Genomic DNA, 27,183 nt, shown 5'->3' on the forward strand with positions numbered 1-27,183 from the left:
GTTTTGAACTTGTCGATTTTGATGTCTTTTAGTGCTTCTGCCATTTTTTGTTTCACCTCTTCCACATCAGCAAAACGTTTCCCTTCGAGGACTTCTTTTCATCTACAGAAACAAAAAGAGTCACTCGGAGAGAGATTGGGGGAATGGAGTAGTGGGGAACAGGGATTGTGCCATTTTCTGGTCAAAGCAGCTGAACACCCAGTGCTCAACAGGATCCACCCCTCGCAGCAAAGGAGGTGCGGGCAGGTGCGCCTGTAAATCACCCATTGTGAAATGGGCAAACGCATTTAAAATCTTTTTTTTTTAATTTGCTGAAGCCAAACACAGCCTCTCACAACAACACCAGCTGGTACACTGCTACAGATGGGGTCCTAGAACATTCACCTAGAAGGGGAAGCCTGTACTACCTGGGGCCTGCCCTCCAGAAGATAATTCTGTTTTCCCCCTCCCTCGTATGTATACAGTCATGAAACCAAAACCCAACCCAGGTCAAGGTGTGGAACAGTTTCAGCACCACAGAGCCACCCTTGGGAGAGTTTTGAGCACGGCAGGGAGAGAGTCACACCTGTACAAAGACAGATAGTGAGAGAGGTAGCTGCAGGCTCTGTGGGAGTCCCCAGAAGGCACCCAACTCAGCCTGGGAGGCTAGAGATTTCTTCCCAGATAAGTGACATCTGTGTTTACTCTTGAAAGGTGGCTGCGGTTGGTTACAGTGAGCGGGGGATGAGGAGGATGTCACAGGAAGGAAACAAAAGTATGTGTGATGACCAGGTGGCGGGAAAGAGCCTCCGTGTGTGGAGAGCCATAGGCAGCACCATGTTGCTAGGATTTTAAAAAATCCCATAAAGGGTTTTGAATACCAGCTTGAACTTTACTCTTAAGCTCCCGAGATAGGGCTGTGAGCAGAGAAGGGACAGAATCAACCGAGAGTGGGAAAGAGACCTTCTGAGCCTGCAGAGGGGGTGAACGATGGAGTGAGGCTGAGGCGGAGGTAGGGAGAAGGCTGGGGTTGTGGTCCAGGTGAGGACTGCGCTGGGCCCGGCAGGAGGGTGGAAAGAAGGGAAGGGTGGAGAGAGGCAGGGCAGGAAGGACAGAGTCAGGGACTGCTAGGCTGTGAAGGGGGATGAAGAGGGAAAACCAAGGACAGCACCAGACCCCGTGACTGGTAGACTGGAGCCATTGCCAAGGTAGGGCACCCATGAGAAGGGGCTCATTTGGGATGGGGTGAGTGTCAGAGTCCCAAGAGGTGGCCAGAGCCCTGAGCCCCGAGCTCTCCGTCTGGAAATGGGGGTCTGGGTGGTATTAGCTGTAGAGATCTAGGGAGGAAGTAGGGTATGGGAAGGGTCCAGGCCAAGACCCAGCTGCCAGGCCCTCCCGCACAGTGTCTGGGAGACCGCGCCTGGCACGCGGCGACTGCTCTTGAAACTTTGGGTCATCTCTCCAGCAGAGTAGTGGAAAGGCTGAGACTTTGAAATTGCAGAGATTGTGGGTTCCAGTTATCCTTCTGCCCTTTGTTAGTGCGGGCAACTTGGGGAAATTAATCCTTTCAGAGTCTTGTTATCTTTATTTCTAAAATGTGGCCAACTCTGGATGATTTTGAGGAATACAGTTATTCATTGTTCAGTGTTTCAATAACGCGGAAACGGGCCCACCTCAAGGCCTACGGGGTCCACCTTCTGGAAATGCAGATTATGGGAGAGTTTGTCAAACACCAAGAGCCTGCCCCGCCCCTTCCCACTGGAGGCCACGCCTATCCCCACCCTCTTCTCTACACCAATCAGAGCGTGGTCCGCCCGAGCGTCTCCCTGGGCTTGAGGTTCAGAGCCATGGTGTCTGGGAAGGAGGAGGTTGCCATAGTCACCATTGAGGGGCGGGGCTGAGGGGCTAACCAAGCCTAGAGAGTGAGGGAGAGAGATCCTGATAGACTGCTAGCCCAGGTGCCTGCCCGCCCCCGCCCCTCAGCGTCTGTCCGAACTCTTGGTCCTCCCACTCCTCTCTTCCTGCCCCATCCAGCCCCTCCGTTGGTCTCCCGCAAGAAGCCCCTGAAGAAGCTGCTGGAGGCAGCTGCCAGAGAGAGAAAACCCTTTTCTAATAAAAGCGTTTGCTTCATGCAGGGGCGCTGTGCTGATGTCCTCTCATACTTATCTGGTTGAAACCTCAGACGAGGAAAAGGATGTTCAGAGGTTAAGCTCTTTCCCACACCACACGGCTAGGTTTGGGGGAACCTGGTCTTCAATGGCAGGTGAAGGTCATACCAGAGTCCCTGATCTGCCCACTGCGCCCAGGGTGAAGTAGGGACAGGAGAGCGGGAATGGCGAAATTTAGAGAAAATTGGGAGCTGGAGGAGAGTGAAACGGAGACCCAACGGAAGAAAGAAAGGGAAACACGAAGGAGTCGCTCAGTGGGGAGGGAACTTAAGTGGAAGGAAGAGTTTTAAAGGCAGCAAGAAGAGCAGACGGTGGAGATAGAGATTTCCAAGAGGGTGAAAGAGAGAGTACAGAGACTCAGAGAAAGGAGGACAGACACCTAGAGAGCGACAGAGACCCAGAGAAGAGGGCAGAGTCTCAGAGGAGACCAGAGACCTGAGAGATAAGAAAACCAGAGAAATTTGGACAGAAACCCAGAGAGGAGGACAGAGACTCGGGGTTGCGGTGGAAGCAGAGTCGCAAAGTGGGGAGGGACGGAAGCACGAAGTGAGAGGTGGGGACAGAGCTGGGGTGGGGGCAGGGGTGGAGCGTAGTTCAAGAGGTAGCGGTGTGCATGAATGATGAATGGAGGGAAAGATGACTCTTTAAGGAGAGAAAAGGTGACTAAGGGGTGAGACGCCAGTGTAACCGGCGCTGGGCCCGCCCCCTACACACACACACACACACACACACACACACACACACACACACACACACGGCAGGAGGCGAAGTCCCAACGCGCAGCAGGGTCTTTATTAACGTGCCAGCGGGTGGGCGCTCAGCGCGCGTCCAGCACCAGCAGCTTGTGCATGTACGAGTTCAGCCAGTGGCGGCGCTCCAGGGCGGCCAGCATCCGTGCGCGCTCCCGGAAGGCCGCGTCGTCCGCCAGCGCCAGGCTCCGCCGCGACACGCGGGTGGCCGGACCCGCCCAGGCCCGGCTCGGGGAGCGGAGGCTGTGGGGAGACCCAGAGACGAGGTTACTCTGTGCGTCCAGGTCTCCGTGCCCGCTGCCGCTTGTCCTTCTCGTGGTCTAACTCGAAGCCCGGTTACCGCACCGTCTGTGGAGTGCCTGCGTCTCTGTCCCTCTGTCTCTCTGTCTCTGTGTGGGTCTCCGTCCCTCGGTTCCACAGGTTCGGAGCTCCCTGAGTAGGGAGACTCTGCGCCCTGGTCCCCCTCCGCACTCAGCCCACTGCCTGGCCCACCCCAAGAACCCGATCGTCGTTGTGCAAGGAACGAATCCGTTTCTGCTTTGCGTCGGTTTCAGTCTGTCAAGACCTTTCTGAGAATGTATCTTTTTGTATCTCTCTTGCTGATTCCCTGTCCACCCGCCTCTCTCCTCGCCCTAGTCTCTGTCTTCTCCCTTGGTCTCTGCCTCCCTCTCTGAGTCTCTGTTCCCCCTTTTTCTTTGGGTCTCTTCCCACCTCGCCGAGTCCCCACCCCTTCCTGGGAGCCCTGGGCATCGTACATACCTGAAGACCCCCGCGGGGGGCAGGGCGACGCCCGAGGCAGTGCCAACGCCCCAGGGCGCAAGCAGCAGGAGCAGCAGCAGGAGCCGCACGCGGGAGCTCCTGGGCACCTGGCGAGTCTCCATCACCTGTGGAGAGACAGGGAAGGGCTCCACAAGACCCGTCTCCTGGCCAAGAACCCCAGAGTTTACCCACCCCCGGCAGCCCAATCGCAGGGTCCCCTACTGCGCAGTGGGCTCTGGCAGCGAGGCTGACAGCCCCCTTATATCCCTTCCACAGCCCTCGCAGCGGGCAGTGACGCAGACCAGGGGGCTGGGGGCTGGGGGCGCAGGGTCAGCCTCCCCCCAGGCTCATTAGGAGCCGCCAGCTATAATGAGGAGCAGAGGGTGGGGGCCGCGCCACTGCCTTGGCAGCAACCAACTAATTGGGACCAGGATCTGGGACCTCGGGAAGAGCGGGAGGGGGAGAGACAGACAGACAGAGAGGTGGACACGGGGGGTGTGTCATAGGGATAAAAATAGACCGGCAGAGGGACCGGCAGAACTGAAGCCAGAGACAGAGAGAGAAAGAGAGAGAGACTGGAAAAGCCACAGTGGAGAGACTAATGGGTAGAAGCAGGGACAAAGAGATGAAGTAACCATGAGAAGGAAGGACAGAGACAAAGTGACAGAGGAAAGAGGCAAGAGGAAGAAAGAAAGGCAAAGGAAGACGAAAAAGGAGATTGACAAAGAGGGCCAGCTAGGGGTGACGGAAGAGGCTCCCAGGAAGACAGAAGGAAACAAGGACCGCCAGCCTGGACAGAGATCCCCAGAGAGAAACCCGGGCAGGGAGAGAACCAGAAAGGCAGAGCATGAGACAGGGGAGGGATAAAGGCAGGAGAAGACAAAGGGTGTGTGGTGGGGCATGTGAAAGCAGGGAAAGTGGCCGGAAAATTCAGGGAAGTCTCAGAGAGCTGGCGAAGAGGGGGAAGAGCCAGGCAGGACCCGTGAGCTACCCCGTGGGTGTGTCTAACGCTCCTCAGGGAGGGGCTCGGGGGTATTATGAAAATAAGCCCCAGTCCACATCCACACTGGCTCTTAAGGGGGTGCACTCTGCACAGTGGAGAGGTAGGCAAAGGCTGGGAAGTCCCAAAGGCAACAGCAATATGGCAAGATCCCTAGTTCCCCAGAGAGGAGGGGAATAGGGCTTGGGCCGGGCTCCTGGGTTTAGGAATGAAGGGGGCAGGGACAGACTCATGGATTCTGGTGGGGGAGGGGCCTGGGGGGTCTATATTTCTGGATCCACTCCGAGGAGAAAGGGCCAAGGGGCTTGATGTAGGAGGGCACCAGGGAGCTGGACCCAGGCTGGGTGTCGGAGAGGACGGAGCCCTGCTTCCAAAAGGAAAATAGCTTAGTTGGGCCACATCCTTCCACCAGATCATCCAGTCCAACTCCCTTCCCCACTCCAGAGACAATGTCCTTTATCCCTTTAAGAGCCCAAGCTTGTTGCTAGGCTCCCAAGGTCCCCAGGGAGGGGGTCAAGTGCATCACCTGCGCCCCTGGGACCAAACCTCCTGCTGCTCCACCCAGAGCTATTCTGCAGCACTCACTGATCTCTGCACCCCGTTCTGCTCACCTGCTGTTGTCTTGGACCCCACTAAACAGGTAGGAGACCCCAGGGCCCCAAGTGCCCCTGTCCCATCCAGGTGTCTGCCACCCCTACCTCCGCCTGAACACAGACATTGGCATCTCTGCCCCAGACCAGCCCCTAAGTTCCTGAGATCTGAGCTGCATCCTCAATAAACAGAGAGACCTGGGGTCCCCCACAACACTGTCCCCCAGCAGGCTGAGGAACCCAGATCCCTGCACCCCTATCTCTGAGAAACCCAAGACTCAGTTCCCAATCTCTCTAATTCAGAACCCAAGGGTTCAAGGCTCCCATTTCCGTTCTCTCCTGTATTCCAGCCGCCCCCTCCCCTGCCCCCGCAAGCTTCGCTCCCTCAAATTTCTAGGCATCTGAACCTTCAGGTTTCTCTTCTCTAAAGAACCAGGAATTTAGACCCACCGTGCCCTCCACCCTCTGGAATCGGGTGTCTAAACCCCCAGGAGCCTTCTCACCCAGGACCCAGGAGTCTCCCTCCTCCCTCAGACCCAGGCCTGCAAACCCCCAGCCCCTAGGCGCTCCCCCGACTCTCCTCTAGCATAAACAAGTGTTGAGTCAAGGTGTCCCCGGGGCCCTCAGAGAGGAAGGGATCCATGTCCGTTCAGAGATCTACATCCTCCGAAGTCGAAGTGGAGGAGATCTGGGGGCTTTGAGAGGCGTCATTTTTTGCCAATTTTTCTGGGACCTCCTCGGGGAAACAGGTAAGGAAATTAACTACGACTCCCAAGAAGCCCCACGCCTCAATGTCCCGTAGCTACAGCGGCTAATGCCCCAGCCCTCCGGCACTTGCAGTAGGGTTCTCCCGCGTTCCCTGGTGCCAAGCTGCAGGAGGCGGTGATCCACCTGGGGACCAGTGGTTGAGGCCTGCCACCGTGGGCGTGGCCTCTGGGAGTGGGCTGGGACTCCCCAGCAAGTTCCTGCCTTAACCCCTTCCCTCTCCCCTGCAACTATAGGCATCTTCCAGAGCAATGAAACCCTTCAGCCCCATCCTCTTCCTCCTCGTCTTCCTCCTCGCTGAATTGGGTTCCAACACCATGCCTTCGGTCTCACCGACTGGGGGCACCTACTTCCCAGGGATGGACCACCCCTCCGAAACCTTCCCTCATTCTTCTGAAAATTCCACTCAGGACCACCCTAACCCGGAACCCCCTGGGATTGCTTCTCCTGAGCCCTCCAAGACGCCTTCTATGTTTTCCCCTGACCCCTCTCCCCACGACTTCACTGAGACTCCCAACCCTGACCTTCAAGAACCCCCACACCCAGAATCTCTTGAGATCCCCCAACCTAACTCACTCAACACCTCAATATCGGAACCCCTGGAGACCCCCCAAATTAACTCCTTCCAAATGACACATCCGGAACCTTCTGAGACCCCCATACCTGACCCCACTGAAATTCCACACCCAGAATCCCCTGAGACCCCACAATCTAACTCCTCCAAAACTTCACACCCAGAATTTCCTGGGACCCTGAGTCCTGACCCTCCCCAAACTCCACACCAAGAATTCCTGGGGATTCCCAAACTTAACTCCACTGAAATCTCACACGCAGAAGCCCCTGATCCTGACCCCACCAAAGCCTTTCACCCTGAAACTTCAGAACCCCATGACCCCAACACCACTGAAACCCCCAACTCTGAATTCCTTCAGACTCTTGACCCTGACCCTTCCAAAACCCCCCTCCCAGAATCCCATGGAACCCACAGCTCCGGCCCCACTGAAATCCCCCAATCAATATTCCCCACAACCCACTACCAACATACGACAGAGATCCCCATGGGATCTGACCCTGAAATTCCCACCAGTCTTCACCCAGAAACGCCTGCACCCTTCAAGGGCCAAGCTACTGCCCTAAATGAGCTGTCCCTGAATATCGAACCAGAAACACATGCAGCCACCCAGCCCAGCTCCCTTAAACTGACCTCAGATTTTCCTGCGACCGTAGAGCCTAAGACCTCCCAGCACTCTCGCCCTAAAGGGCCAGATGCCCCTCCTCCCTCATCCCGGATTGGGGACGCCCCTGCTCCCCCGGCACCCCCCAATCAGCCGGCCCCTGCCACGCTGCGGGCCCCGCAGCGGCGCAGCCGAGGTGAGAGGGTCAACGCTATCATCGTGGTGGAGCGCGTGGAGGAGACCGGTGAGGGTCTAGGACCTGGGTCTGAGGGAGGAGGGGGCGGGGACTTTCGGTTGCTCATTCCCTGGCTCCTTCCTTCAGGCGTGACCCTGGTGGGGCGCCCCCGTGGCGCGGGGGGCGGGGCCCTGTGCTTCTTCTTCGCCGGGACCGGGCTGCTGATCGGTGTGTTCCTGCTGCTGTGGTGTCTGTACCGCCGGGGGGCTCGACAGCGGCCCTTCGCACACCACCGGCTTCCAAACGACGGAGAAGAGCCGGGTGAGCGTCCCTTACAGCGCCCCGCCCTGAATGCCTGCCCCTTTCCTTAACCTGCTTTCCCCTGGCACTTTAGGGCGCCCCCCGCAAAAGTTCAGGTTCCCCCATCCAAGGTCAACAGAAGCCCTGACCCCTCCGTGGTCAGGTTCTGTCTCCCAGCTCTCAGAAAATTCACACACACACTTATCCAGTGCCTCCCCCAAAACCAGCTGGGTCGGACAGGCTGCAGGCTGGGAGCCAAGAGTTCGTACAGGCCCTGCCCCTTCGCCTCCCGGAGCACCATCATCCCCGCCCTCTCACGTCAGGCCCCGCCCCTAATGCGCGAACACCACGCCCCCTCAGGGGCCCTGACCCTTTGATTTGAAAACCCAGCTCCAATAGGGTGTCAGCATCCTCTGTCTCCCGCCTCCTTTTTGGGCAGCGGTGCAGGGGTGGGGGCAGGCGCCTCGTCAGCCCGGTAATGACCTCTCCCCTTTGCTCCCATAGTTATGCATTTGGACACTCCAAAGGAGCCCTACAATCTCTACTTTTATGCGCCGGACGCTTGGGTCCCTTCCCACATCGCTACCAAGCAGCCACCGCCCACTCCTCCGCTGCCGCCCAAGCTGCCCCCGCCGCCCCGCGGGGGGCGCCCCCAGCGCTTGGAGCCGCTCTCCCCCGCCACGCTCCCCAACAACTTTGCGTGAGCCCGCCTCGTCCCGCCAGACCCGCGTCATTCCCGGACGGAGGAAGGGCCTACAGATCCTCTCCTCCCCGAACGCTTTGCTACATAGTGGTACTCTCCGCTAGAGTCCAACGTAGAGATGCTTTCGCTGTGACCGGACAACACCGGCTGAAGCCGAATAAATCACGTGTTCTCGCCAGCAGACACCTCCTCTGTCCTGCGTCCTGGAGGTGGAGGGTGGCTGGGGTCCTAGAATACCCAGCTGCAGGAGGAGGGGGCGTGGAGGGCTGGGGTTCCTGGGTCCGAGGAAGGAAGGGGTGGGAGGCTGAAACTCCTGTGACTCCCACGGCCACTGAGTCAATGACGACGACCAGGTATGTACACCAAAGCATTTTATTGGGAGGGGGGCAGGGCAGGATTTACAGTCACAGAGACAGGGACACAAAGACACGCCCTGCCCCGGGAAAAACATCCCTTGCCCCCAGCCCCATTCCCTTTCCTGGGATGCCTTCGCCTACATCCGTTCCCCAAATTCTAAGCCGAAAGAGAGGTCCCTGCCAGGGACCGCGTCCCAGGTTTTGAGTCATTTAGCCCCTGAGGGACACACGAATGGCCACTGAGAAAACGCGGGTAGCTTGCAACCACCCAGGAGAATAAAGTGCAAGGAATTGGGGGGAAGAGGGACATCTCGAAGCCACCATGGGGAAGTTCAACGCCGGTGGCTTCAAACCATTGATGGACTTGAGCAGCCGCTATTTAGACCTGAAAACCATATCAGAAAAAGTGCACAGGGGTGGGGAGAGGCATACCGATAAAATTTTGGTTGTTTCCCTAGAAACTGTGCCAAGCTTGGGAGGTCTTGGGGAATTCAGTGTTTCCGCCCAATCTGCTGGTGGAGGGAGGAGTGAAGAGGTGGGGGAAGGTGTTTTGAAACTGCCATTTTCCCTCCGAAACGCTGGTGAGAATCAATCTCTGAAACGGTGGGGAAGGGTGATTGGTCAAACCAATCTGGAAAACGCAGAATACGGTTAGGAGAGATTTGAAACTTCTAGAGGAAGACCTTGAGTTTTTCCTGAAAGCAGAGGGGGGCGCTGAGTAATCTCAGGGCCCCTGGGGTTAAAGGAAAAGGGGGAGGTGCCTCAAAACCACGAGGGAGAGGGAGAGATTAAACTGTCCGTTCAAATAAAACCCTGGGAGGAGAGATTTGGAACCACTGAGGCAAAACAAGTGGAGAAGGAAAGCTTTGGGGGAATTTGGGCCTCCTTGAAACTGCCGGTCTGCAGCTTCACTACCCCTGAGAGGCAGCTGGGGAAGGAAGAGGATTTGACAGCACAAGGAACAAGGGAGAGTGCTTCTTAGGCCTGAGGCGGGACAGAGAGGACTGGGGTTCCTTGACACTGCCACTCGGCCCAGAGATGTGTGGAGTGGAGGTTCCGGAAACTGCCATTCAGTGGGAGGCACGTGGTCAGTGGTCCCGGATAGGGGGTGGGGGTCTTGGGGGCTGAACTGTGCTGTGCGTGGCCCCGTAGGAGGGAGGAGGAGCAGGGGGTGCCCCAGGGGGCTCAGCTTCATCCTCCATTTCGCTTTCGTCACTGCCAGCCAGCTGGTCATGGCCAACAAAGCCACACTTCTCTTCGCTCATCTCCTCCGGCTCTGCCCACGGCTGCTTCTCTCCAGAAGCGAAGACTCCATAGAAGATAACCCCCCCGTAGTGCACCAGAGAGGCGATCAGGAATACGTACTGCCACTCCTCCCGAGTCTGTGTGGGGACAAAGGGAAGGTGAGGTCGGAGGCCAGAGAGAGAGAAGGCAAAGAGAGAAGCTGGGAGGGGGAGGGGAGGCCCAGAGAAAGGGATACAGATCCCAGAGAGGGCAGGGGTGGAGCCCAGGGGTCGTGCCCCGCGTCAGGGTGGGACCATGCACAAAGGTGCAGAGCGAGGGGATCAGGGCGCCCGCACCGACCTTGTGCTTGGTCATGGCGCCCACGATGATGGGGCACACCATGCCCGACAATGTGCCCACGCCATTGGAGATGCCCATGAGGATGCTGGCGTAGCGCGGGGCGATGTCCAGGTGGTTGACATTGAACCCTGGCAAGGTGAACCAGGAGGTATCACACCTGAATTTCCCTCCAGCGACTCCTGCTCCATCCCTTCCCCCACTCCTACCTCCCCCCTCTCTGGGGCTCTTTCTAGTCGGCCTTTGGCGTGGCTGGGAGGACTCCTCCCTGAGCCAGGAAGGAAGTTCCCCACAACGCTGCCCAGATTCCCACAAGCTTCAGATTCGCGGTTCTCACCAGAGATGGCGAAGCCGCTGAAGCCCACGGCGAGGACCAGGAAGGATATGGCCACGCCCTTGGAGTGCGAGTAGCCGACCACCAGCAGCAGCGTGGCTTCCATGCCGAAGCCTGCAGAGGGCCCTCTCATCTGAGCGCCAGCCGCCCCTCATCGTCTCTCCAGACCTAATCTACCCCCGTCCACCTCTATCCGCTCCACGCCTGTCCCTGGTTTTGTCCCTCCTTCCACCAGCACCAGCCCTAAGCCTGGCCCTGGACCACCCACCCGCACAGGCTCCAGCGCCCATCCGGGCCCTCCATGGCCCCACCCCCTGAAGACGCAGGGTTCCAGTCCCACCCTTGCACCTTCACACCTTCCGTCTCTGTCCACACTCCTTGGGCAGTACACCACCCAGACCCCGTCTCTCCAGGTCCCCGACTCATAGATAGCCCCTGTTCATCACACACTTGTCGTCCACTCTGCCCTGTTCCGTTGTAGGCCCCGCTCTTCCAGACCTGACTAAGCCACAGGCACAGTCACACAAAATGCCCCCGGGCCCCACCGCCCCAGACTGTCACCTGAGATCCTGTTCCATTCAGGCCCAGCCTCACCCTGACTCCGCCTTTTTGGACACACCCACCCTGAGGCCACGCCCCCGAGGCGCTCCGCCCGGCTCAGGCCGTCCCGACCCGGTTTAGGCCGCGCCCCACTCACCCCCACAGTTCATCAATTTGCGCACGTTGGTGGTGGACATGATACGGCGGCTCCTCAGGAAGTCAGCGATCTGGCCGCCGATGGGCACGATGATGGTCATGACCAGGTGGGGCAGCGCTGACACCAGGCCCACCTGAGCCAGGTAAAGTACAGGGCAGGGGCTCAGGAGCCTCCGGCCAGGCCTCTCCACTCGGTTTCTGCACCACTGGCTGCTCCCTGTCCCTCATTCCAACCCCTTGGGACCCAGGCCCCCGGCCCCCACTCCTCCGTCAACCCTGCGGCACCCCTGCCCCCACTCCTGGGCCCGACCTTGCTGATCTCGAAGCCGAACACTTCTTCGAAGTAGGCAGGCTGGGAAATAAGGAGCAAGTAGAACGTCCAACTGCGGCAGAAGTTGGCCACGATGATGGCGTAGACTGGCATGGACGTGAAGAAGCGCCGCCAGGGAGTGTTAAACTTCTGTGAGGGGCGGGACGAGGGGCCGCTAAGACAGAAACCAGGGCTGGGCGCTCTCCGTGTCCCTTCAGGGACCGCACTAGAGTCCCGCAGAGACCCTGGTTTACCGACTTCACTAAAACCTCCGGATACCCAGGGACGCCAGCCAGCTCGACCGTGTCCCGGTGGGGACCTGCTGGCATCCTCGCCTCAACTCTGATACTTCGGGGATGCAGGGCTCCTGACGCTGCAGTGGCCCCGCAGTTCCGCGTGTGTCCGGACTTGACGATGACCCTCAGGGATCCATAAATGTGGGCCCAGGAATCTCCGTTCAATTACGATTCCTAAATCTAGCCTCAGCCACCCCAAGGTCTCGTAAAAGTCCCACGTGCTAATCCCGCCTCTGCATGTTTAACCACGCCCCCGAGTGGTTCCCGCCCACCTGGCGACCTAGGCCTGAGCTCAGCACCTGCTTGTTGGTCCTTCCCCGGCTTTAACCCCGCCTCCTAGGTTCTAGCCCCGCCCATTTGGATTTCCTACCCTGTCTCCTCTGAGTCTGCTAGAGCCCACTAAGATCTACAGGCTGTGAGGGTTCGAAGCCCCCTTTTCTCCTGACTCCCTGCCTGCATATCTCTCAGTGCCCCACAGTGACCCCGCCCCGCAGTCCTGGGACCAGACCGTGACGGGGTTCATGAGTTTGGCGCTCTCGCCGATGGCTTCCTCGATGTACTTGCGCTCCTCCTCCGAAATGCTGGGGTGCAGCGCGGGCGACTCATAAGAGACGATCAGCCAGAACAGGTACCAGAAGATCCCAAAGCTGCCTGATGGGAGCAGGAGGGGGATGGAGGCGAGGTGACTACCGGCCTCGCTCCGCCCCAGCGCCACCCGGACCCAGGCGTCTGGGCCCCTCACCGTAGACGTAGAATACAGAGCTCCATCCTGAGTACTGCACCAGGACCCCGGCGAGAGGCATCGCGACCACCGCCCCGGCGTAGGAACCTAAGGGAGTAATGCAGGGGAGAGAACAGGCCTATCTACCCTCTACCCAAGAGTGCGGACCCCCAGCCCCCGTCTTCCAGAACACAAGCCACAGCCCCTCCTCCCACAGATACCTCCGGCCAGGTGCCCAATCCCCTCCGCTCTCAGACCCACAAATCTACATCCCACCCCCTTCCTCTCACCGCAAAAGGCTGTTGTCGCCAGGCGACTCCGCTCTAAGGGAGGGGCCCATTTGCTCCAGATCCCGTGGCAGGCGGGGTACGTGACCCCCTAGGAGAAGAAAGCCAAAGTCACTGAGAAGCGGTGGGGTCAGACGGGGGCGGGGTCACAGGGGGCGGGGCTTTACCTCCACCAACCCCTGGAGGATCCTCACGAAGATGACACAGCCGTAGTGGACTCGGGCCGCCGAGGGGATCAACATGTTTAGAGTGGATGTAGCAACAATAGCGAAACCGAAAACCCTGGCAGGAAGAGTTCGTGGTCCGACAAAAGGGTTCGGCTATCCCACCACGCCTACGATTCTGCTCTTTCTGTCCACAACAGAACCCGGTTTCCCAGAACCCCAGGCCCCACCTTCTCTGTGATTCCCACCTTCCACAATCATAAGCCCCGCCTTTCTCTAAGATCTCGCCCCCAGGACCCTCCCACTTTCCCAGAGTCAGCCCCCAAATGCCAGGCCTCACCAACTCCACCCATGCAACTGTAGTCCCCGCCTACTTTGAGATCACCCCCGCCCCCGTACCTGTTGGCTGCGAATTTTTGGCAGATAAATCCCCCTGGAATTTGGGTGACAATGTAGCCCCAGAAAAAGGAGCCGTGTATGAGGCCAACAGTCTCTGGATCCCAGTTGAACTGAGCTTTCTGTGGACCAAAAAGCACATCAAACCAGCCTTCTGCCTCAGGCTCTGCCCCTCCACCAATCAGCACCACAGACTTAGCCCTTTGGCCAATCAGCAATAAGGATCCTCACCCAAACACCTGCCAATCAGAGCTCAAGCTCACCTCGGTCCTTCCCAAACTAGCTTTCTCCACGTTGCTAGGGCCAGTACCATCTTAGCAACAAGGCCTGTTGCTGCCTAGACGCCACACTGCCTGTTTCCCTACCTCAGTGCCCCTTCTCTGAATGTCTCCGGGCCCATATACAGGGTGGAAGTTCTTTCTCTACTTCTAACAAACTTAAGAACCGTTTGCAGAGTAACGTGGATGAGTGTTAGTCAGGGACAAGAAGTAGTTAAGAAGCGGACCTGATTGGAACTGAGCTAGAGGCGGGGTAGGCCACAGTCATAATCAGAACTTTGTTTTCTGAGAGAGAGGGTGGGGGCGAGGCACGGCACACACTGAAATTAAAATAGGGAGAGTCGTTGGCCAGGTAGCTCAGTTAGTTAACCTGTCGTGCAGATACGCCAAGGTTGGGGTTCCACCCAGGGTCAGGGTGCATACAAAAATCAACCAATCAATGCATGAATAAGTGGAACAACAGCTCGATGTTTCTCCCTCTCTGTAAGGAAATCAATAAACAAATATACGTTTTTTTCAATTAGGGAGAGCCCTGGCTGGTGTGGCTCAGTGGGTAGAGCGCCAGCCTGCGTAGGAAGCTTCTCAGGTTTGATTCCGGGTCAGGGCACATCCCTGGGTTGGGGGCATGTGAGAGGCAACCGATGTTTCTCTTCCTCTCTTTCTCTCTCCCTCCCCTTCTCTCTAAAAGTAAATAAATAAAATCTTTTTTAAAATAGGGAGAAAATCTAATATGAGGAGGGATTTAGGTAATGGCCAGAGCAGAGGAAGTAGGATTTGGCAGCGATGGAGCTTCAGAAAAATCAGGATTAAAATTCAGTGGGCAGACTGATGGGACTGGAATAAAGTAGTTGTGGCCCTGGCTGGTGTGACTCAGTGGATTGAGTGCTGGCCTGAGAACCAAAAGACAGCTGGCTCGATTCCCAGCCAGGGCACCTACAGGGTTGTGGGCCAGGGCCCCAGTAGGGGGCGCGCAAGAGGCAACCACACATTGAAGTTTCTCTCCCTCTCTAAATAAATAAATAAAATCCCTCCCCCAAAAAAGTATATGTGACCCTGGGACAGGTGTAGGACACAGGTGAAGCAAAAGTTGCTAGGAGGTCCAAAACGGAGAAGAGGCAGGCAATACACAGGGAACCTAATTGTGGGGCAGAGTCTACATGTTAAAATTAGGGATTTGAAATCAATAGGGGCGGGGCTTAGGAAGGAAAGATGCCAGTGGAACTGACGGAGTTGAGGGGGCGGCACTGGTGGGCGGGGCCACTCAGGGTTTGGTTTGAACGGGGCGTGGCCTGTGTTGCGCCCGGTCGCGTGTGACGTCATCAGGGTGTGGCAGTACCGCCGCTCAGACCCCGAGCTACCTGCACCACCAGGTGGCCCCCGCGGTGGGTCGTGCTGTTGTTGACCATGGAGACGATGGCCACGCCCAGATTGCAGCGGATGCCAAAGCTGATGCAGAATCCCAGACCGCTCATGATGGCGATAATGTAGCGGCGAGGGAGGCCGAAGCAGGTGCAGTCCACCACCGGCGGGTCCCGAGTCTGCGTCGTGACGGGGCGCCCGTCAGCACTCAGCTCCAGAGTCTCTGCACCTTCCTGCCGCTTCTCCAGAAGGCTGCGGGGCAGCAAGAGTCAAAGACTCGGACGTCCAGGACCCAGCCCCCTCCTCCCTGTGACACAGGAGTCCAGGGCAAAACCTCCTGCTTGAAAAAGACCCAGGATTCTACCTAAGCCCACATTCCCTCCTTCCCCAGGAATCCAGCCCTTTCTCTCCTCAGGACCTAGGAATCTGGACCCCCAGTCTCCATCTCCTCAGGAATTCCACGTCCCCCCAGCCTCCTCCTGCACCCCCCCTCCAGACTCAGGTTTTGAGGCCCTCAATTCCCTTCTCTCCCAATGCTGTCATCTCTCAATTCAGGGGTTTTAGGCCCCACACTACCCTTTGCAATCCAAAAGCCTGTGCTCGCAGCCCCCACTCCAAGGCCCAGAGACTCTCTCTAGCCCCCTCCCTGAGATATGAGTCTATTTGAGCAAGCAAAAGGCGCTAAGGAGATGCTTCAGCAAAGGTGTCAAAAGAACAGATGCTTCTCAGCCACGTCTGCTATATATACCGACACCCCTCCTCCCTTGCCCCCTATGGCATGTCCTTCCTTGCTTCCAGGCCCCAGGTGTGGGGCTGACATCCGGCTGATTCCATTCAGCCACCAGGAGCTAGGGGCTCGGGGGTGGGGCGACTTCCAGATCCCCAGAATCCAGCAGCCCAGCCGGGTATCCCTGGGGAACCTTGAGTTCAGGCTGTCAGCCTAGGGGACAGGGAGGAGGACCGGCGGGTGGTGTCCTGGCAAGGGACAGATGGCCCTGGTAGGGGGATTGGCTCAGTCCCCAGTGAGGCTCTCGCCCCCGCCTGTTCTGGATCAGGGATTGAGTCTGTGATGACGGATAGGATACTTAGAGGGCCAACATAAACCCAGAGAGAGGCTGCGGGGAGAGGGGTGCAGAGGTGTGGAAAGACTCAAAAGGAGGGTGGGGGTGGGGAGGGGCCAGAGGCTAAGAAAGAGGGTCAGAGATACAGGAGGAAGAGAGAGATCCAGCGAGAAGGGGGCAGAGACCCAGAGAGACAGGGAGAGACTAAGATAGGGGCAGAGGCCCCAGGAGAAGGGGGAACAGGACAGCGACCCAGAGAGGGAGGGGACAGAGATCCAAAGGCAGGGGACAGAAACCCGGGAGAGAGGACATAGATGCAGAGACCCAGGGCACTGAAAGGTAAGGAGAGTGAGAGACCCAGGAGGCAGGCTGGGGTCGTGATGTGTGAGGTGCGGCTGCTTTCTGCAGCGGGGAAGCAGCCAGAGGATCGGGCTGGATCCCAGGAAGGGGACTAGAACAGATGGAGGCGAGGGAGACTGGGACGGGGGAGGAAAGAACAGCCAGACGGTCTGGGGGGAGGCGGTGGAAGAGATGAGAGAACACAGTCACCCTCCCCATCCTAGAACTTAAGAAGGAGGGAGAAACCTTAAGAAACAGTATGGGGGGGGGGCAGGGAGAGTGGGGGAGCGAACTGAACCCAGAGGGATGAGGAAGGAGACCCTGAGAGAGATAGAGGAACAGAAAGCCAGAGAGAGGGGGACAGGAGTCCCCAGAAAGACTAGCACGGGGCGGTGGGGAATGCCCCCTCCCATCATAACACGTCAGCCAATGAGATTAGACTTTGACCCAGGCTGCTATCCGATGCTGTTTGACTCTGAAACTCAAGGCGTGATTGCAGCCTGCAGTTAGTCAAAATAAAGGTGTCTCGGTCTCTGGGTCTCTGTCTCTGCTTCTCTCCTGTTCTATGTCCACTCCCCCAGTTCCCTGGCCCCTTACGTTCCTTTGTTTCTCTCTTCTCTTCCCATGGCGCAGGAAACTGAGGCTCAGGGGAAAGTAGCATGACCAAGGTCACCCACCGAGAACAGTGATGGGGCCTGGTCACCTCCTGGGGCCAGCCTCACCCTGCCCAAGGCCTGGCCCTGGGAGACGAGGCACTTCGGCTCCTCCATCTCCCTTCCCCCCATGTCCTTGTCCCAAGTCGCCTAGTTTGCCGTCTGTTTCCTGGTCTGAGGGAGTTCTCCACCCACTCTAGTATCACTCATCTCGAGGAAAATCTGCAGCCTCCACCCCAGGTTGGGGACGGGCTGACCGGGGTTTGAATGATGGCATTTATGCTCGTCCACCCATTTCTCCCTCTTCTCAACTCGAGCCTCAGTTTCCCCAGCATGGTCTAGAGGGTTCAATGGAATCACGGGGTTGTGTCCAGCACAGAGCATGTCCACGTGTGTCTCCAACCATCACGGTGACCCCAGGATCCGGGTGCAATGCTCTTCTCCGCTCAGCCTCCTTGGTGACTGTCCTGGGTGGGTGGAGGGTGGCTCTGAGCTCTAAGCTCTGCGGTCACTAGGGGCCTGGGAGGCAGCTCAGAGAGGTGACAGTAAGGCACAGACACACCGAGAGAAACCCAGACACAGAGGAGAAGCTGAGAAGCAGAGACTGAGGGAGGGGGCCCAAGGAACACACCCCTCCCGCACTGCCCCCCACCCCAGCCTCCTGCATTATCACGTCTCTCTCTGTCTCCTGACTTCTCACTGGTGTATTTTGAGAAACTCGTGAAAGGAGGCGAGAAAAAGGGTGGGGAGGGCCTGGGAGATTGGGAGAAGCAGGGGTGAGGTTATCTCAGCTTCCCCACCACCTCCCCACCGCTGTGCCATCCTCCTGCCTCCTCCCTCTGTCCAGCCTTATTTCCATCTCTCCTGTTACTAGAGGGTGGGGTGACGTTGGGGCTCGGAGGTGATCTGCAGCAAGCGGGACTAGCGTTAGACTTAGAGAAGGACTTGTGTGGCCTAGCGAGATGGACGAAGGGTCAACTAAAGTTGGGGTCGGGGCTGTGGGCCACCGGGACAGGGTCTGAGGGAATGGCCGCAGGGACTGATCAGGTTATGCCCTTCCCCTGCTGTGGCCAGATATTTTTAGGCCTCTTCGAAGATGAGTAATTTCTCTGACTTGCAGCCAAGGCTGGGGTTGGGGGTGAAAGACTGGAGGGAAGTGTCCTGGACTGCCCTGAGGACACCCAGGTCACGGGGGTCATCTCCCTGGAAGTCCCTCTTAGCTCTAGCTTACATCCTTTGGGAGGCCTAATGGGAGGCCTTTTTGGCCTGCAACTCCCTTCTCCCCTAAAGCCCCAGGACCCCCCGGTTTCTTTCTCCCAGCTTAACTCTCCCCAAGGACAAGAACCCATGGGCCACAATCCGCTTTAGCTTCAGATTAAACGCTCTGAGTAACGGGAACCGAGAAAGATGGTGATGGAGAGACCCAGGGTGGAGGGATGGACACCCAAAGAGAGAGGACAGAGACCCCAAAGGGGAGAGTAAGAGACCCCAAGAGAGGCGTTGACTGAGATCTAGTGAGAGCAATGGCCAGGGAATCTGAGAGAGGACAGACTCCGAGATAAAGGGAAACAGAGACCCAGAGAAAGGGGTGCCGAGGTCCGGAGAAAGGACGCAGGGAGAAGACAGGCGAGCAGAGTCCCAGAAGCAGGACAGGCTGCGGCACCCGGAAAGAGGGGAACATACAGTCCCAGAGAAAAGGGTAGACCCTAGAGTGGGGAGGGGCGAAGAAAAATAAAAGAGGTGATGAGCGAGATCGAACCAGGGAGAGCAGCGCCGTCGGAGGCGAAGGGAGAAACTGGGCAGATGGGTGGACCTCGCCCCCGCCATCCACTGGTATTTTCGCCGGTGCGTCTATCGGTCTGTGCCCAGGTGGGAAGGAGCCCTCTCATCCTGCGACCCGCGCCCTCTTCCCCGCCCGGGACCCCCACCACGCTCACCGGTGCAGCCTCCCGAGGGCGCGACCCGCTAGCTTCCGAAACTCCTCCTGGCGGAACTCCATCGTGGCTGCCCTTGTGGCCCGTACCCCCCCAGGGATCCCCCCGCCCGCGGGCCCGGGCGGCCGCGTCCGGGTTCCCGGGGTCCGCCCCGGCCCGGCCGGCCCCGCAGCTCCGCTCGGGGGGGAAGGAGGCTGCGAGTGAGGACTGCCTGGGGGCTGTCACTGAACTCAGCGTCGGGGGCGTGGCGAGGAGAGACCCCGCCCGCCTCGCTAGACCCCGCCCCTGGCAGTATAGTCTGGTTCTTCGGGTGCACTCCTCCCATTACGATCTGCCCCCCCATCCTTTCCTCTCTAGACCACATCTCTGAGTTCTGCATCTACTCCTGAGGCGCAGCGCCTCAATTCTGTCCGTTCCCCGGAGTTAGTCTCCTTCATTCTATTCCCCTCAGCTCCTTCTATTCCAGATTTTTCTCTTCCCAATCTGAGATTTGTCCCCACCCCATTCAGTTTCTTTCATTTCCTTCCCGCATTTCCATCTTGCTCTGAGTCTCCTTCTGTGTTTCATCCTCTCCGTCTTGTCGCTCCTAATGTCTGCGTCCCGCCCCCGAATTCCATCCCCACCCCCCGTCATCGGCCCCAGTTCCAACTTTCTCATTCAGAAGGTTCTTTTCTTATTCGGGAATTCTTCCCCCATTTCCATTCACTCACCGTTCCCTCTAGCTCTTCCCCCATCCAGGTTCTTCCCCTGTGACTTCCAGCCACCTGTTCCCACCTTTCCCCTTTTAAATTCCATCCCCCTTGTTTCCCCTTTGGGCACAACCCCCTCCCAGTTCCTTGACCCCCAATTCCTTTCCCCACTGAGTTTCATCCCGGACAGTTATACTGCTCCCCTCCATCGCTAGTTTCGACCCAAACAGCTTCGTCGCCTCCCTGGGATCTGTCCACTCTCCCAGTTCCGTCTCCACCCCCTAAGTCGTTCCTACCTCGAGTTCTACTCCCACCCACTGAGAGCTGTCCCTTCTCGCTGGGACCTGTCCCCGCCCCTCAATTTTTACTCCACCCCTGAATCCCAGCCCCGCCCCTCTAGGGTTGAACCCGGACTTTTCCTCCGTCTGCCCCGCTCTTTTCTCCTGACCAGCCCCTCTCCTAGACGCTGAGTCCACCTCCATCCAGATCCAGGTCCCAGGAGGGTGCTCCTTGCACCACTGCCTCTCTGCGTCGGGCCGCAAATGCATTTGGGATTAAATTTTCATGATGTGGCACAGGCCCGCCAGGGGGCGGGGACAGCAGCCCGCGAGGCTGACGGGCGCCGCGAGCCGAGTGGTCCAGCAGCTGCTGCCCCCGCCGCAGCCTCTCGATGGGTCTCTGGGTCTCACAATTTTGCCTGAGTTTGAGAAACCCCCGGGAGGAGGGGGTTGGAGGCTGGACTCCTGCATCTGACCGCCGGGGCGGCCGGGGCTCGGACTCTGGAGTCTGAGCGGGGAGCATCCACGGAGCCGTCCACACGCGCCACCCTGTGGCGGCGGAATCCTCCGCCTGGATGTGGAGGCGGTGGCCGCGGCTCCGGGCCAGGTGTGAAGGTGGAGCAGATGGTGAAGAGGAGGGAGTGGGAAGAGCGCCCGGCCGCTGCCAAATCCCGTGCCTTCTCCGGAACCATCACCATGGAGACCGAGGACGGCAGTAAGGACCCAGCCCCACACTTTTCGGAACCTAAGAATGAGTTCATCAGTCTCAAGAAGGGTCTCCATAAGAACTACAAGTCCCAGCAGCCACTGGACCTCACTGTTCGCTTGGGAAGACCACGTGCTCCGAGGGCCGCTGGGAGTTGTAGTTCTGAGACAATGTACGGAGGCTGCGTTGCGCCCTCTGGTGGACATGGCGCTCACGTTCGCTCCTTCAGATGTCCACAGACCCTACCCGTTGTCATCCCCACCTTTTCCCATCTCATCGTCTAGAAACTAGGCTAGTCCCTCTCTACCCACCCAATTCAACTCCGTTCCAGTCACACTGGCCTCCTTGCTGCTCTTTCAATTTACCAGTGTCTCCTCCATTTACTTATGCACCTAGGACTACGGGAAAACCAGAGGATGTTGGTAATCATTAATTCTACAAACATTTGAGTTCCGACTAGGTGTCAGGCATTGTCACACCATAGGGAACATAGCTTTAAGAGTAACACTGGGTATTGGGGACTCCCGGAAGAGGATTCTAACGCGGCCAGGGTAAATCAGAGAACACCTGAAGGTTGAAAAGCTTTTCAAGGAGCCCTGAGCCACATGGCTCAGTTGGTGCAGTGTCTTCCCACAGAAAGGTTGCTGGTTCGATTCTCGATCAGAGCATATGTATGGGTTGTGGGTTCGGGCCACTGGTAGGGGCGCATAAGAAAAAAGGGGCAACTGGATGAGGGCGGGGAGAGTAGCCCCCACCTCAGGGGAAGCCGTACTCCCAGGATCGGGAAGCGGAGACGGTGACATGAAGCACAGTTCCACCAACTGGCAGATTGTCAGGACGAGGGGTAGGACAGGCTGGAGATGACGGTGTGGGCCGGGTCCCCAGAGGGCTCCGGAAACGTCCTCTGTGAGGGTGAGACAATTAGAAAGTTCCCGGGTGTGATGGTGTGGAGTTGCCAAGTAGAAGGAACAGCAAAAGTAAGGTGCAGAAAATGGTGCAGTGGGGACACTCCTCAGTGTGAGTAGACAGTGATGGGGAGGAAGAAAAAATGGAGGCACAGAGGTCAGGCCGCACAGAGCCTGGAGTGCCAGGCTGAGGGGCTCGGGCCTTCTCCTTGGGGCAACAGGAGCCAAGGAGGGACTGCGAACAGGAGGCGGGCAGAGTCAGCGCTGGGACATGTGAGAGACTGGAGGCCAGGAGTCAGGGGGAAGGACGAGGTCTGACTGGTGGCCGTGACCCCTTTGGGACGCCAAGTCCAATGTCCCTCCTCCTCCCCACTCCCCATATATTCCTAGCCAGACACAGAACAAAGCAAACATCTTTTTCTTTTTTAAGTTTATTTATTTAGAGAGAGGGGGAGGGAGGGAGTGGGAGAGAAACATCAATGTGTGGTTGCCTCTTGCACGCCCCCAACAAGGGACCTGGCCTGTGTCCCAACCGGGGATCGAACCCATCACCTTTCAGTTCTCAGGCTGGCACTCAATCCACTGAGCCACAGCAGCCAGGGCCAAAAATCTTTTATTTCAATTTTAGAGAAGCTACCACCTTCTTCTCCCTTCTTGGAAGCACAGGGAGACGGCGGGTCAAGAAGGCGCAGAGAGAAGGGGCATCGCCACCATCAGTTGCTGAGGAGGGAAAGGGAGATGATTCAGGACTGAGGACCCAGCCCCCCGCCCCTTCCCCACCAGACCATCAGACCCAGAAGTCCAGGTCCCCCAATAGGGTCGCTTCCCTGCACCAGCATCCACCCCATCCAGGTACCCTTCTCTTCCGATGGAAGGCTGCCTTGCTCTCATCAGAGCTGATCCGCAGGGGGATGTAGGCATCCAGATGGTACAGCTGCTGGGAGTCCCCCATCACCAGGTGGTTCTCCCCGATCTCCAGCGACAGCCCTAGAGCTCCGTCCTGGGGATGCAGTGGAATCAGCCTACCCTTCTCTCCTCAGCCACAGGAGACAGGATGATGAGAACATGCACCAGGGGGAGAAGACGCAACAGCTGGGACAACCACAGTTAAAGGGTCCAACATTCCGAAGAAAAGGAGGGATATGCTAATCACAGTTCTCCACCTGCGATCACTTACAGCCGTGGGCATCTTCCGGACAGCACTGGAAGTGGGCCCCTGGGCCCCGGGGAACAGGAGGCAGCCACACTCAGAGGGCGGCATTAACCAGGCTCAGCCAGGCCTGGAAGCAAGCCCACACCTTCCCCGAACACCGCAAGCTCATTCTCCAGCTGTGGTCGAGGGCACACTCACCAGTTTGGGGAGGTCGATTTCCGCTAAGAGGAGGTCAGGGGCTTCCAGCCAAAGGTTCAGGTGAGGCCTCTCAGGGCTGGGGGGGAACAAGAGCCAGAAGTGAGGCAAGCCTCCAGGTCTTTGCTGGGCTGTTCTCTGTGCCTGACACGTGGTCCCCTTCCAGTCTCCCAGCCCTGCTTCCCATTGGGAGTTCAGCTTCTCCCCTCTGGGGGTTCCCAGAGCCCCAGGACACGGCTCCATGTGGGGAGAGAGGGATTGCATACAGCATGCAAAGCCCACCCTTCCTTAGGTCTCAAGGAGTCGGTGGTGTACAGGTTCCCCAGCTCCTGGATCCGAGGCCGTTGCTGGGAGCGGATGTTTTGCTGGGAGATGGAGCCCAAGAAAGGCCGGTTCTTCAACAAGCGCCACTCTGCCGGGAGGGAGGGCATGGTCAAAGGTCACCTGGGTCAGAGTTCCCTTTGCCGAGGGGGGGGGGGACACCTTACACGGAAAGAGCTTCCCAGGAGGGGTGGAGGTGGCAAGGGGTCTGACCTCTGACCACACAACCTGCTTGGCTTTGGGAAGACCACCCACCTTAACCCCAGGCCCTTCCCGGGGTATTTCCCCAAAAAATCTGTCCCCCGGAGATGCTTCTGACTCCGCTGCTCCCACGCAGTCAGACCCCACCCCTCACCTGGAATCCCGAGCCTGGACACGCCCACCCCACCCCCATTACCCTCCTCCTCAGCCTACCTTGGGGAGCCTCGACCTCTCTCTGTCATCTGCAGCCTAGAGGCTAAGAAAATAGCCTACACTAGCCCCACAGCTACCAAGGGCGCCCCCAAACTGCCTCAGGCTCGGCCCCGCCCCTCACCTGGATCCAGCTTCAGGCTGTATTTGTCCTCTAGGCCCTCCCTGGCGATGGTGATCAAGAGCTCTCGCAGGAATTCGCTGTTCTAGGAGAGAGGGGGCGAGCAGGGATGCGGGAGGGCTCCAGGGATAAAGGGAGCGAGGCCCCAGCCCTGGCCTCACCCACAGCCACGCCCCCAACCTGCATCCTCCGGTAGAAGTCGCTGTTGACAGCTATGTCGTAGGCGGTACAGCCCAGGCCCTCTGCAAGGAGAAAAGGGGGGTGAGGCCCCACCAGCCCTCAGGGACAACCCCACCGCCCAAACATAGGCAAGGAAAAAACAATAAAGCAGGGGTGTCAAACTCATTTTCACAGGGGGGGCAGGCACATCAGCCTCCCGGTTGCCTTCAAAGGGCCAAGTGTCATTTTAGGACTGTATAAATGTAACTGCTCCTTAACAGTTAAGCAAGAGCTCGGCGCTGCCGCCGGGTAGAAACAAAGTGCCAGGCGGATAAAACAAGGTGGGGGTCCAGATTTGGCCCGCGGGCCTGGTGTTCGCCACCTGTGCAATAAAGGATAGCAGCCACAAGAATCAGAGAGACCCAGAGATGATTAGGAAGCGAGAACTCGGCACACACTTGCCAGTCTGGACTCACACCAGCCTCCAGTCTTTTCCCCTCTGGTCCTTCCCCACTATGGCCCAGTGCTGGCCCTGCCTCTCCCCTGCTCACAGCCCTCCCTGGGCTCCCAGCACCCCCAGGCCAAGGTCGGAGAACGCCCTCCTGGCACTGGAGGCCCTGTGTGGTCTTCCCCTCCCACCTGGAGAGAGAGAAGCTTACTTGTGTAACAGCCTCCTCCTAGAAATTTCTTCCATCTCTCTCAATTACTGACCAATCCAGTTGAATTATTCTTTCTAGCCTCTGGACCCCTCTGTCCCTTCTGCCCAGAACCCTCTTCCCTATCTTGACCTGATGAACTCCTATGGTTCCTTCTAGTCTTATATCTGACATCTCCTCCTCCAGGAAGCCTTCCCTGACTGCTCGGTGTGGGCAAAGAGACCCCACCAGGGCAAAAAGACTCACACAGTATTGAAATAGCAGGTTCTGGGTTTGATAAGTCCCCATGCCCCAGGGCTTGGTCCCAGGAGGCTTCAGGGGACATATGTGAATTGAAAGCACACGGATGTAGAGACAGAAATGCAACAGACACGGACATGGGAGAGAGCGAAGGAGAAAACAGATGACAGTGAGAGCCTGCCCAGGACTAGAGCTGGAAGATGGGCTAATGAAGCACCTGCCCAGCCCTCCCTCGCCCTGGACAGGGGCAAAGAGAAGTGCCAGCCTGGCCAGGCGGGCAGAACCGGGGCTGCCCCAGGCAACTGGTGCTGGAGGCCCAGCAGGCTAGTGACATGCCACAGGGAAAGGATCTGTTCGGGGGATCCAGATTTCTAGGTCCTGCAGGAGGAGGACCCTGGGCCCTGGATTCTGGGGTCCTAGGGAAGGACGGTGCCAGGGGGCTATAGTCCTGGGTCCTCGGAGAGCACTAACTGGCATCCAGTTCGGCGTGAGGCTCTCCCAGACTCATGGGGATGCGAAACCCGGCTTGGTCCTCCTCCAGCATTTGAAGTAGCTCATCCTCTGTCACATCCGCCGGAGGAGGGATGGAGGGAGAGTGACAGATGTTGATGAAAACCTTCCCTTGGGATGACTTGGTCTTTATGCAGAAGCCTGGTGGGAATGGTTGGTCTTGATTTCCATCCAGCCTCTCCTCAGTGTGCCCCTCTTTTCATCTGTCCCCCTCTCTGAGTCCCGGTCCTCCACATTCTGGTTCTGCTCCTCTCCCCACCCCTGGGACCTCTCTCTTCCTACCTTGGAGTCTCTGTCCCCCTACTCACTCCTGTCCACCCCCTCCTCTCTTTGGATCTCCCTCTGGGTCTCTGTTCACTTCGCTACCAAGATCTCTAAGCTCTACCACTGTGTCTCTTTCCTTCCTCTCTGCACGCCCTGCCCCCAGTCTCTCTCCACCTCTCCCTGGGAAATCTCTCTCACTCTCTTTGGGTTTCTGCCTTTCTCACCAGGTTGTGGTTGGATCTGTGTTGATTCCGGTCTGCTTGTCTGGGCTTGCTGGAGCTCCTTGGAGGCCTGTGTGAAGGGAAACGACTTCCAGACTTGGCGTCTGTGCTCGCAGACCCCCTCATGTGTTCCTCCAACGTTTACTGAGCGATGTTTATGGATATGAGCCATGCAAGGAATAAGACACATTCTGTCCCCTTCCTACTTGGAGCAACCCAAAGGACAACCCCAATCCCACTCCCATTTATTCCAGAGCCTAGTAAAGCTGGAGCAAACCAACTACAATTCCCGTGGGCCCTGTTGCCTCCCTAGTGCATTCTGGGAACTGTAATCCCATCTCTGAAAAAAAAAAAAAAAATCACCCAAATACCCAGGGACACAGTAGCGCTGGTCAGTCCGCACCTGCAGCAGCAGCTCCTCGAAACGCGCCGTCTCAGCGCCCATTGCCTCTGCCTTGTTCAGCTCTGGCACCAGCAGTTTCGAGTCCTCCATGGCCCTGAGGAAGAGACCTAGGTGTCCCTAGCAACTCCTACCTGGGGGAATTTTGCTGGGATCTGTACTCTGGGGACCGCTTCCCGGGCCCTCAACAGACTCCAACACCCACTATTCCATACAAAAATCCAAGAATCTGGCCAGAGACAATACTACAATTCTCCTCAGTTCGGATATCGCCCTCAAATCTGTTGGGAATCAATATCTCTAGATGCTCTCTAGGTCCTACATGCCAAATGTGTAAATGGCAACCACCCTCGAAAGTCTCTATGTAACCAGAAATTCGAGCAGGCACGTTTCCGACTACCCCAACGCTCATTCGTTAACCAGCAACTGTATTCTGTTACCGACCAATCATAGTCTAAGGATGAGGTCACGTCTTTCACCTCTACCAATCATAATTAAATTCTGAGACTGATCACTCAGTGCCATACTTCCGCTCTCTAGTAAAGTCACACTTCCCTTCCTTCCCGACAACAGTATCTGGCCGGGTCACGGGACAGTCAAGGCTGGGACATTATGGAAAACCTAAATTGCAGTGCCCATCCTAAAAGACCCCCTTCTGATCTCTGAACTATCGCTTCGTCCCAGAGCTAGATTCGATTCTCTAGTAAATAAGTTTCGCACTAAAAGCTGCACTTTTGTGAACGGTAGGAAATAGGCCACCTTCTAAATCTGGAATTCTAACTATTTGCAAGGGACCCCCATTTTCTTTCGCGTCCCCAGCCACCTC

General features: G+C 57.7%; 4 protein-coding genes across 6 annotated transcripts; 1 reads left to right on the forward strand and 3 right to left on the reverse strand.

The window, feature by feature from the left end:
- Positions 1–2,917: 2,917 nt before the first annotated feature.
- On the reverse strand, positions 2,918–4,860 carry PTH2 (parathyroid hormone 2). Of its 2 annotated transcripts, none has more exons than XM_053916082.2 (3): positions 4,647–4,860; positions 3,656–3,780; positions 2,918–3,139 (listed from the first exon to the last, which is right to left on the reverse strand). In XM_053916082.2, the coding sequence occupies exons 2-3, from the start codon at positions 3,775–3,777 to the stop codon at positions 2,965–2,967; spliced, it is 297 nt and encodes a 98-aa protein (XP_053772057.1). In that variant the 5' UTR covers positions 3,778–3,780; positions 4,647–4,860; the 3' UTR covers positions 2,918–2,964. The 2 variants fall into 2 exon arrangements, with proteins under 2 accessions (XP_053772057.1, XP_024422096.2); XM_024566328.4 differs by lacking the exon at positions 4,647–4,860 and adding an exon at positions 3,878–4,625.
- Positions 4,861–5,187: 327 nt separating this feature from the next.
- Positions 5,188–8,541, forward strand: GFY (golgi associated olfactory signaling regulator). 2 transcript variants are annotated; one of them, XM_045200382.2, is made up of 4 exons: positions 5,188–5,295; positions 6,247–7,429; positions 7,508–7,681; positions 8,165–8,541. In XM_045200382.2, the coding sequence occupies exons 2-4, from the start codon at positions 6,262–6,264 to the stop codon at positions 8,362–8,364; spliced, it is 1,542 nt and encodes a 513-aa protein (XP_045056317.1). In that variant the 5' UTR covers positions 5,188–5,295; positions 6,247–6,261; the 3' UTR covers positions 8,365–8,541. The 2 variants fall into 2 exon arrangements, with proteins under 2 accessions (XP_045056317.1, XP_024422097.1); XM_024566329.3 differs by lacking the exon at positions 5,188–5,295 and adding an exon at positions 5,886–5,994.
- Positions 8,542–8,719: 178 nt separating this feature from the next.
- SLC17A7 (solute carrier family 17 member 7) lies at positions 8,720–19,310 on the reverse strand. The gene is made up of 12 exons (XM_024566309.4): positions 19,132–19,310; positions 15,141–15,393; positions 13,508–13,626; positions 13,112–13,226; positions 12,948–13,035; positions 12,679–12,765; positions 12,445–12,587; positions 11,641–11,790; positions 11,332–11,464; positions 10,638–10,748; positions 10,304–10,431; positions 8,720–10,101 (listed from the first exon to the last, which is right to left on the reverse strand). Exons 1-12 carry the CDS (start codon positions 19,191–19,193, stop codon positions 9,808–9,810), a joined length of 1,683 nt encoding a protein of 560 aa, XP_024422077.1. The 5' UTR covers positions 19,194–19,310; the 3' UTR covers positions 8,720–9,807.
- Positions 19,311–22,309: 2,999 nt separating this feature from the next.
- PIH1D1 (PIH1 domain containing 1) lies at positions 22,310–27,157 on the reverse strand. The gene is made up of 9 exons (XM_053916050.2): positions 26,361–27,157; positions 25,961–26,027; positions 25,434–25,613; positions 24,088–24,149; positions 23,911–23,992; positions 23,337–23,466; positions 23,058–23,133; positions 22,563–22,706; positions 22,310–22,426 (listed from the first exon to the last, which is right to left on the reverse strand). The coding sequence occupies exons 1-9, from the start codon at positions 26,448–26,450 to the stop codon at positions 22,385–22,387; spliced, it is 873 nt and encodes a 290-aa protein (XP_053772025.1). The 5' UTR covers positions 26,451–27,157; the 3' UTR covers positions 22,310–22,384.
- Positions 27,158–27,183: the final 26 nt, after the last annotated feature.

Source organism: Desmodus rotundus, chromosome 12 (assembly GCF_022682495.2).
Source record: "Desmodus rotundus isolate HL8 chromosome 12, HLdesRot8A.1, whole genome shotgun sequence".
NCBI lineage: Eukaryota > Metazoa > Chordata > Mammalia > Chiroptera > Phyllostomidae > Desmodus > Desmodus rotundus.